The sequence below is a fragment of the Mauremys mutica genome, chromosome 4 (assembly GCF_020497125.1).
Source record: "Mauremys mutica isolate MM-2020 ecotype Southern chromosome 4, ASM2049712v1, whole genome shotgun sequence".
Lineage (NCBI taxonomy): Eukaryota > Metazoa > Chordata > Testudines > Geoemydidae > Mauremys > Mauremys mutica.
This window is the reverse complement of record NC_059075.1, coordinates 158,205,148-158,215,209: the sequence shown is the minus strand read 5'-3', so window position 1 is coordinate 158,215,209 and position 10,062 is coordinate 158,205,148. Positions and strand designations below refer to the sequence as shown.

Below are 10,062 nucleotides of genomic sequence, written 5' to 3'. Positions count from 1 at the left end.
GTGATAGACACGCTCAGGGCTCCTGCAGATCTTTGCGAAATTCCCACCGGTTGTGAATTGAATTTCACCCTCCTGCTCTGTGTCTCGGACCGTCTAACGCCCAGCACGTCCTTCGGATGGTCCCTCTCCCTCCCTCCCTCCCTCCCGCTCAGGCCGCGGCCGATTCGCCTTTGCTGGCATGGAAGGGACGATTCTGCAACGTTCTTTGGGGCACCGAGGTCTGTAAACGAGTCCCTCGGGAATTAATCAAAGGCCTTGGCTTCTGTCCCACCTGAGACGTTCCCAGGCTGCAAATCCCCCGCCTCAAGGCCCGGTCCAGAGCCTGCGTCCCCATGTCCGCCCCAAAGCCAAACCCGGAGAGGAACGGGGCTGAGGAAAGCCACGTCGGAGAACAGGCAGCACCAGGCCCTACACCAAAGCCTGGGTAGAAACGTCCGATCTCCAGCGAACGCAGAAGCAGGACGTGTGGCCAGTTTAGGAGGGAAGCTGATTTCTGCTGAGTTGTGTTTAAACAGCTGCCCCAGCCCATGTGGGAGTTAAATCCTGAGCCCAAACGCTGTTACCAACACGACTATTATTGTCTGTGTTACAGCAGCACCTCGCAGCGACCGCCGAGATCAGGGCCCCTGGCACACCTGGTGCTGAGCAGACCCCCCCCCCCCGGATCAGGGGTCAGGGCCCCCATCGTACCAGGGTCTGCACAGACACCCCCCCAGATCAGGGGTCGGGGCCCCCATCATACCGGGGTCTGCACAGACACCCCCCCAGATCAGGGGTCGGGGCCCCCATCGTACCAGGGTCTGCACAGACACCCCCCCAGATCAGGGGTCGGGGCCCCCATCATACCGGGGTCTGCACAGACACCCCCCCAGATCAGGATAGGGGCCCCCATCATGTCGGGTGCCGTGCAGACCCCAAGGCACACCGGGATCGGGCCACCCCCACTCCCCCTCCAGCTCCGAGCCAGCCGACGACAGTGAACGAAATCCCAAACCGAAAGTGAAAGGCAAAGGCGGAGCCAGCCAGGCCAGGCAGATCTCAGTGCGCCGGCTGCAGCTGAATCGTGCCCAGCATTAAACAAATCCAGCCCCAAATGCACTCACTGTAAGCGGCTTGGCAACGTTTAAAACACCCCCCAGCCCAGGGTGGGGGCCCCGTAGGGCTGCCAACTTTCTAACTGCACAAAACCGAACCCCCTTGCGCCCGCCCCCCTCCCCGAGGCCCCGGCCCCGCGCCTGTCCCCACTAGGGCCTTGTAGGTGGGCTAGGCCAGGCCTGTCTGGCCCCAGAACCGCCCCAAACAGCCGTTCCCCTGCCCCCGCTCTGGGGCCAGAACAGGACCCTGGCAGCCCCCAGCTGAATCCGCCTACACAGAGCCGGTTTCAGTCTGTGTCTGCAGCTGGCCTGGCCTGGCCTGTGCTGGGAAGGGGGTCGAGGGCCTGACACAGCAGCCCAGTGCCAGGGACCCCAGGCTGGCGGGGCCAGCGGGCTCGGGGGGACCCCGGCACATCCCCTGGCTCCCCACAACGGGGGGCCCAACCCATCACAGACAGGTTTGGTGCAGCTGAGGGACACATGGGGATGAGGGGGTGGAGGGCTGGGCACCGCAGGGAGGTTGAAGGGAACGTTTAAGGCTGAGGAGGACGTTTGGGGAGGGGGTTGGGGGGGAGATTTGGAGCACTGGGGACTGAGGGGCAGGGCTGGGGCTGTTGGGGGCAGAGAGGTTTGGGGCTGGGGGTGAGTAGATTGTTGGGGGTCAGCAGGGAAGGGCAGGGAGCTGGGTGGGGAGTTCATGGGGGCAGGACGGGGGGGCTGATTGAGGGTGGGGGTGAAAGGATTTTGGGGAGGGGTTAAAGTGGGGCTGAGCAGACAGCGTGGGAGGGACCTGGGGGCGGGTTTGAGTACTGGAGTTTGGGGAGGAGGAGTAAATGGGGCCTGAGGGGGGTATATAGGTTTGGGAGGCACGTTCTGAAGGGCTGTTAAGGGGGCTAGGGGCATGAGGGGACGTGGGGTGGGGTGGTCCCACGGGGCGGCTCTGGGACGCAGGTTGTGAGCTGTTGTCTGAATAAAGCCGCGGGTGATGCTCGGTCTGTGTCCTCGTCTGCGATGTGTGGGGGGGTGAACCCCGCAGCTGGGCCCCCATCCCGGCCCCACACTCTCTGCGCCTGGGGCGGTGGGACAGGCCCCCCGGGAGGGGAACGGGGGCTGCCCCATCCCAGGGGGTGCAGGGTCCGGCCCCTCTCCCTGCTGGGACGCTGCCGGGAGGGAGGAGAGGGTGTCCCGTGTCCGGGGCATTGGCCGAGGCCTGGGTGGGCTTGGGCAGCGCTGCCCCCGGGAAGGGGCGACTGTGACCCCAGGGGGGCGGAGCCCAGAGCCGGGTGGGGGTGAAATACCCCCAGGCTGGGATCCCCACGGCGACCCAGAGCCGGGCTGGGGCAGGGACCCGCCCCCCAGGCCCGGCTGGGACAGCCCTACATGGGGGTCCTGAGGGGTCCCTGGGTCCCGGCCCCACGAGGTCACCGGCTGCCCCAGGATAAAAACAACCCGGGCAGACGGCGCCGAAGTGCCTGGGGGGGATGGGACGGGACGTCCCAGCCAATCAGGGGGCTCCTGGCCACGTTCGGGGCTTATCGGGGCCCTGCCACACGGCTGGCCCCTTATCAGCGCGGCCCTGGCACTGCCGGTGCAGAGACGGTGCCTCCTGCCCCCCTGCGCGCACCCCCGGAGATGTGTCTGTGCGGGGCCGTGCTGGCCCTGTGCTGCGCGGCAGCTGGTGAGTACGGGGCCTGGCCCGCCGCAGGCCCCCGGGGTCTCCCCGAGACGGGCCCCTCGCTGCCCCTGGGGGTTCCCCTGTGACCTCCCCGAGACTGGCCCCTCGCTGCTCCGGGGTCTCCCCGAGACGGGCCCCTCGCTGCCCCTGGGGTCTCCCCGAGACTGGTCCCTCATTTCCCCGGGTTGCCCCTGTAACCTCCCCAAGACCAGCCTCTCACTGCCCCTGGGTCTCCCCAAGACTGGCCCCTTGCTGTCCCGGGGTTCCCCCTGGATCTGCCCAAGACTGGCAGGAGGGCGAGGGGGGCCGGGAGCCAGCTCGGGGGGGGGGGGGGGGATGAGAGCTGCCCCTGCTTCCCCACAGGGGGAGGGCCAGGCAGTTCCCCCCATCACCCCAGGGCAGGGTGTGGGGACCCCGACAGAGCTGGGGGGCAGGGCCAGGGGGCTGGAGAACGGCCCGGCCCGGGGAGATTCAAGGCCCAGCCAAAGCTTTGGGGGTGGTGGAAACTGTCCTGCAGGGAGCAGGGGCAACCCCACCCCAGGAGAGGCCCCCCCGCCCCAGAGGATGCTGGGAGTGAACCAGGCCCTACCCCCCAGAGGATGCTGGGGGAGAATGGGGCACACACCCCTGCCCCAGAGGATGCTGGACATGAACGGGGCGCCCACCCCCTGCCCCAGAGGATGCTGGGGGAGAACGGCCCACCCCCTGCCCCAGAGGATGCTGGGGGAGAATGGGGCACGCCCCCGCCCCAGAGGATGCTGGGAGTGAATGGGGCACCCCCCCGCCCCAGAGGATGCTGGGAGTGAACCGGGCCCTACCCCCCAGAGGATGCTGGGAGTGAACGGGGCACCCGGCTGGCGGGGCAGCAGGCGGGCCCATGGCAGACCAGCCCCGGCGGGGGTGACCCTGCCCCTCTCCCCGCAGCGGCCTGGCTGCAGGTGTCGGTGGGCCCCTCGCCGGTGCGGGCGCGCCCCGGGCAGCGCGTGGTGCTGGAGTGCCTCGTCGGGGCCGACTACCCGCCCCTGGAGCTGGAGCTGGAGCAGCTGCAGGTGCGCTGGCGGCACGAGGGGCGCACGGTGCTGGAGTTCGCCGGGGCGGTGCGGGCGGCGCGGGCGGGGCTCAGCCTGGCCCAGGACGAGGTGAGGAACGGGAACGTCTCGCTGGTGCTGCAGCGCGTCACCGCCAGCGACAGCGGGGAGTGGACCTGCTACATCCTCTACCCGCCCGACCAGGCCCAGGGCAGCCTCACCCTGCGCGTGGCAGGTGAGCACGGTGGGGGGGGGGCAGAGCAGCACCAGCGCCCCCTGCTGGGGGGCAGCGACCCATCTGCATGGCCAGTTCTCCTGCCCCCATAGCGCCCCCTGCTGGGGGGCAGCGACCCACCTGCACGGCCAGTTCTCCTGCCCCTGCAGCGCCCCCTGCTGGGGGGCAGCGACCCGCCACACGGCCAGTTCTCCTGCCCCCATAGCGCCCCCTGCTTAGGGGCACCGACCCGCCCGCACGGCCAGTTCTCCTGCCCCCATAGCGCCCCCTGCTGGGGGGCAGCGACCCACCTGCACGGCCAGTTCTCCTGCCCCCGCAGCGCCCCCTGCTGGGGGGCAGCGACCCACCTGCACGGCCAGTTCTCCTGCCCCACAGCGCCCCCTGCTGGGGGGCAGTGACCCGCCACACGGCCAGTTCTGCCCCCATGGCGCCCCCTGCTGGGGGGCACCGACCCACCCACACGGCCAGTTCTCCTGCCCCACAGCGCCCCCTGCTGGGGGGCACCGACCCACCCACACGGCCAGTTCTCCTGCCCCACAGCGCCCCCTGCTGGGGGGCACCCACCCGCCCACACGGCCAGTTCTCCTGCCCCCGCGGCGCCCCCTGCTGGGGGGCAGCGACCCACCTGCACGGCCAGTTCTCCTGCCCCCGCGGCGCCCCCTGCTGGGGGGCAGCGACCCGCCGCACGGCCAGTTCTCCTGCCCCCACAGCGCCCCCTGCTGGGGGGCACCCACCTGCCCGCATGGCCAGTTCTCGTGCCCCTGCAGCGCCCCCTGCTGGGGGCAGCGACCCGCCACACGGCCTGTCCTCCTGCCCCTGCAGCGCCCCCTGCTGGGGGGCAGTGACCCGCCACACGGCCAGTTCTGCCCCCATAGCGCCCCCTGCTGGGGGGCAGCGACCCACCCGCACAGCCAGTTCTCCTGCCCCCACAGCGCCCCCTGCTGGGGGCAGCGACCCGCCACACGGCCTGTCCTCCTGCCCCTGCAGCGCCCCCTGCTGGGGGGCACGACCCACCGCACGGCCTGTCCTCCTGCCCCCGCAGCGCCCCCAGCTGGGGGGCAGCGACCCACCTGCACAGCCAGTTCTCCTGCCCCCGCAGCGCCCCTTGCTGGGGGGCAGCGACCCGCCGCATGGCCAGTTCTCCTGCCCCACAGCGCCCCCTGCTGGGGGGCACCCACCCGCCCGCATGGCCAGTTCTCCTGCTCCCACAGCGCCCCCTGCTGGGGGGCAGCGACCCGCCGCACGGCCAGTTCTCCTGCCCCCACAGCGCCCCCTGCTGGGGGGCACCCACCCGCCCGCACGGCCGGTTCTCCTGCCCCCGCAGTGCCCCCTGCTGGGGGGCACGACCCACCTGCACAGCCAGTTCTCCTGCCCCCGCAGCGCCCCCTGCTGGGGGGCAGCGACCTGCCACATGGCCAGTTCTCCTGCCCCACAGCGCCCCCTGCTGGGGGGCACCCACCCGCCCACACGGCCAGTTCTCCTGCCCCTGCAGCGCCCCCTGCTGGGGGGCACGACCCACCGCACGGCCTGTCCTCCTGCCCCTGCAGCGCCCCCAGCTGGGGGGCAGCGACCCACCTGCACAGCCAGTTCTCCTGCCCCCGAAGTGCCCCCTGCTGGGGGGCACCGACCCGCCGCACGGCCAGTTTTCCTGCTCCCGCAGCGCCCCCTGCTGGGGGGCAGCAACCCACCACACGGCCCATCCTCCTTCCCCCGCAGCGCCCCCTGCTGGGGGGCAGCGACCCACCTGCACGGCCAGTTCTGCCCCCATAGCACCCCCTGCTTAGGGGCACCGACCCGCCGCATGGCCTGTCCTCCTGCCCCCGCAGCGCCCCCTGCTGGGGGGCACCGACCCACCACACGGCCAGTTCTCCTACCCCCCAGCACCCCCAGCTGGGGGGCAGCGACCCATCTGCATGGCCAGTTCTGCCCCCACAGCGCCCCGCTGCTTGGGGGCAGCGACCCACCTGCACGGCCAGTTCTCCTGCCCCTGCAGCGCCCCCTGCTGGGGGGCAGTGACCCGCCGCACGGCCAGTTCTCCTGCCCCACAGCGCCCCCTGCTGGGGGGCACCAACCTGCCCCACGCCTCATACTGCCTGCACCCACCTGCCTTGCCAGTGCCCCAGCCCGCTCCCCCATCACTGCCCTGTGGGGTGAGGCCATGGCTGGAGTGGGGCAGGCTGCCGTGGGGCTGGGATCCCGCAGCGACCCTGACGCGGTGCTGTGCTGTTGTTGCAGACCCGACGGTGCCCCCCGACGCCTGCCCCCTGGGCGGGGGCGCCCCACGGCTGCGGCAGCTGGAGGAGGTGATCGGGGGCTGCGTGCGCTCGGCCAGTGAGCTGCAGCGGCACCTGGCCCGGCTGGCTGCCGAGGTGAAGGCGTGTCTGGGCAGCCCGGAGGCCGAGGAGAGCCCAGCCCGGGCACAGGCTGAGAGCGCCAACCAGACGGCACAGGCGTGAGCCCTCGGTCGTCCGCCCAGCACCCGCTGGGCTTGCAGTGCCCCCGACACAGCTCCCGCAGCAATGGGGCTGAGATCCCCAGGGAGGGACGGGGACACCCACGTCACAGCAACGGGGCCGGGATCCCCGGGGACACCCACGTCACAGCAACGGGACTGGGATCCCCAGGGACGGACGGGGACACCCACGTCACAGCAACGGCTTCGCTTCTGCAGGGTGTGATAGCAAATTAGGGGGCTCGGGATCCTGCACGGAAATGGGGACACAGGCCCCGTCTCCTCTATGGGGCTCTGGGACGTGTCGAACTGCTGGGGCCACCAGGGGCCGGGTGTCAGATGGGGGTGGCCGGCTGGATACAGGGGCTGACGGCTGGGTGCCCATAGGGGGGTCTATTTGCTGGCTCTGCTGGCTGCGCCGCTAGGAGACCCCGGGTAGCGAGCTCGGCGGGGACAGCGGGGGTGGGGGGGCACCCATGGGGGGCTGTTGTTCAGCATGTTGGGGGGGGTTGCACGGCGGGGGATCAGCTCCCAGCGTGGTGCCAGCTGCAGCGCGCGGATAAGGAATAAAACGCTTGTCACGCGCCCTGTGTCCTGCTGCCAATCGGCATCCGCGTGTCCTTATCCCCAATGGCTCCAGCCCCTGTGGGGGGTGCAGGGACGGGTCCGATTCTTCTCCCCACACTCATTTGCCCTGGGCTTCACCCTCAATTCCCCACTGGCCCCGTCTCGGGGTGGCCCCTGCCAGGGTGGGCAGGTTTCGGGCTGCGCTGAAGCCCACGTTGGGTCTGCCTGTCCCAGAGCCCCCCGGCAGCACCGGGCTCCCCACCTGCTAGGGAAGGAGGTGCCAGGCAGTGGCGTCGGGGTGAGCAGAGGCGGGTACGCCGGGTGCAGGCCAGAGCACGGCCGAGCAGTTGCCCAGCATGATGGGCTGTAGCTAGGGTGACCCAAAGGGAAAACAGGGCACCGCGTGGGGCTAGCCGGAGCCGCCTCCCATCCCCCCATGCAGCTGGTGTCGCCCCCCGCCCCCCGGCATGTTCCTCCACACCCCACGTTTTTGACAAAACTGGGCATTTGTCCCAGCTGAGCAGATTGGCCAGAGCAAACGGGACGAGTGCCTCCTTCTGCCAGAAGTCAGGACGACGGGGACAGGGCTTGCAAAAGGGCCGTCCTGGCCAAACTGGGACGTCCCGTCACCCTGTAGCCAACACAGACCTCGGCGGTGGTGCCCGGGCAGCCAGCGTGTGCTTTGCCCCACAGCGCAGGAGGGAGGAAATGCCGTACGCCCCACGGAGACGGGGCCAGAATGACGCACTGGGCCTCAGGGGACACCCCCTCTGCTCCCTGGGGACTGGGGGAGTTCCCCGAATGCTCCTCTCCCTCTCCACCATGCAGGGGGCACTGGGCAGGGGCTGCACCCCCCCTTTGCACCCTGCCCTGGGCAGTGCCGCCTGTGGGAGCCCCCAGAGACCGACAGCCCCCTGTGCCCACTGGGGTGGGGGAGCTGCTGCCCCTTACCTGGCTGGGAGGGGGCTTGACAGACGGGGGTGTGGACAGAGCAGGCCAGGGAGAACGTGGGAGTCTCCATGGGGTCTCCCCGTCACAGGTTGGGTCACAGAGACCCCTTGGGACTGTCACCTGACGTGCTGAGATTACCTCTGAGCCCGTTTTCCCTGCCAGCCTGGGACTCCAGAACCTGCCTTGTGGAGCCAGACACGCCAGCCTGCTGCAACCCGACCCAGGCCTGATCCACGCCCCCAAAGCTGCAGGCTTTAACCAAAAACTGCCCAGCAGGTCACCTGCCTCCAGCACCCAGACACCCAGCTCCCAATGGGATCCAAACCCCACATCAATCCCTTTTACTCTGTATAACGTGAATTGTCCACCCTCTGTAACACTGACAGAGAGCCAGGCACAGCTGTTCGCTTCCCCCTCCCCCCGCTAGTAAATCGTTATAAAAAGTAGGACTGAAGTGGTTCCAACTAATAACAGCCACAGCAAAGTACGTCACACAGCAAAACAAAACAAAACACTCACGTCTAAGCCTAAGAAACTGATTCCAGGTAAATCTCACCGTAACGAGGCGAGGATTCACCGCTGCGGCGCCTCCTGCTGGCCGTCCTGGGAATTGGCTCGCCAGCCTCCGGAGAGCCCTCTGCCGGCCGGTCTCTCGCCTGCCGCTGGTCCCCGTGTCCATCCCGGACCCCGGTGCCCCTTTCCCTTGGGTGCTGCCCCCTCGCAGCACCCCCCCTCCCAGTCTCTGGGTCTCCCCTCCCCGGGGAGCCCCCCCATCCCCCCCTCGCCTCAGTGTCAGGCTACTGCCAGTCCCCCCTAGCGCCCGCTCCCTGGGGCAGACTGCAGCGTACACGCCACTCATCACCGGCAAGGGGGCTTGGACCGGCTGCCTCTGCCTACCCTGGGCTGCCCCCTAGCACCTCTCTGGCCTTTGACAAGGCCGCAGCCTGGGGCTTTTCTGGGCAGGGGCTCCCCAGCCCCCTTGCCCTGTTCCCCAGCCCTGCTCCCCTCAGGTGCCCTGTTCAGCGTCCCCACCGCCAGGCCCTTCTCCCGCGAGAGACAGAGCGAGACTGACTGCTCCTGGCCCCCTGCCCTCTCATAAGGGCCAGCTGCGGCCCGACCGGGGCGTGGCCCAGGTGTGGCTGGTTCCCCAACCAGCCCGGGCTCGCTGCTTTGCCCTGCCACGGCCCTCGCCCAGGGCTGTTTCAAGCCCTTCAGGGCAGGGGCGGGGTTACCGCCCCGCTACACTCACCCTCAGCGTGTCCCGCCCCGACACCAAGTGGCGGGACCTCCTGCCACCTCTGGAGGGTGAGGAGCCCCGGTGGGCCAGCCTCTACTCCACCCTGGTCCCGAGGCCACCGGGGATATCAGCTGGCAGCTCCTCCATGGGGCATGAGCACGGGCGTGTACCTGGCGCGGTTTACCCCTGTCCCAGACACCTGCCCCTTCTGCGGCGTGAGGGAGACCCTGGCGCACGTTTACTTAGAGTGCGCCAGGCTGCAGCCCCTATACCGGCTCCTCACCAATATCCTGTTATGTTTCTGGCTGCACTTTTCCCCTCACCTCCTTCTCCGTGCACTCCCTAGCCATGGCCCCACAAAGTCACGGGACCTCCTGGTCAACCTCCTCCTCGCCCTGGCCAAACTGGCCATCTATGCGACCAGGGAGAGGCGGTTGGCCAATGGAGACTCCTGCGACTGTGGGGCTTGTTTCCGATCCTCTGTCCGTTCACGTCTCCGGGCGGAGTTCCTCTGGGCGGCGTCCGCCGGCTCCCTTGATGCCTTCGAGGAGCAGTGGGCGCTGTCCGGGGTTCTCTGCTCGGTGTCCCCGTCAGGCTCCCTTCTTCTGACCCTCTGACCGCACTCCTGTCCCTGTTCTTGTATTAGTTGTCCCCCAAAATGAGTGGGTTCCTGAGGTCCTGTAGATCCTCCCCTTAGGCTGGGGGGCGGGGGTATCCGTTAGCAGTGGGCGGGCTTCAAGGTACACTCACCCTCAGAGATGTTCCAATAAGCTTCTCTCACAGACTAGACTCCTTCCTAGTCTGGGCCCAATCCTTTCCCCTG

At 69.1% G+C, this 10,062-nt stretch overlaps 1 protein-coding gene across 2 annotated transcripts; it reads left to right on the top strand.

The window, feature by feature from the left end:
• The first annotated feature begins 2,681 nt into the window (after positions 1–2,681).
• On the top strand, positions 2,682–6,922 carry LOC123368533. 2 transcript variants are annotated; one of them, XR_006578812.1, is made up of 4 exons: positions 2,682–2,772; positions 3,694–4,032; positions 6,268–6,570; positions 6,657–6,922. XR_006578812.1 is itself a non-coding variant. In XM_045013394.1 (3 exons), the coding sequence occupies exons 1-3, from the start codon at positions 2,727–2,729 to the stop codon at positions 6,486–6,488; spliced, it is 606 nt and encodes a 201-aa protein (XP_044869329.1). In that variant the 5' UTR covers positions 2,682–2,726; the 3' UTR covers positions 6,489–6,922. The 2 variants fall into 2 exon arrangements, 1 of the variants encoding a protein (XP_044869329.1); XM_045013394.1 differs by having other exon boundaries at positions 6,268–6,922.
• Positions 6,923–10,062: the final 3,140 nt, after the last annotated feature.

Coding starts and splice junctions, on each gene's coding strand:
- LOC123368533 (XM_045013394.1), top strand. CDS start 2,727: ATGTGTCTGTGCGGGGCCGTGCTGGCCCTGTGCTGCGCGGCAGCTG. Junction 2,773..3,693: donor CCTGTGCTGCGCGGCAGCTG/GTGAGTACGGGG, acceptor CTCTCCCCGCAG/CGGCCTGGCTGCAGGTGTCG. Junction 4,033..6,267: donor CCTCACCCTGCGCGTGGCAG/GTGAGCACGGTG, acceptor CTGTTGTTGCAG/ACCCGACGGTGCCCCCCGAC.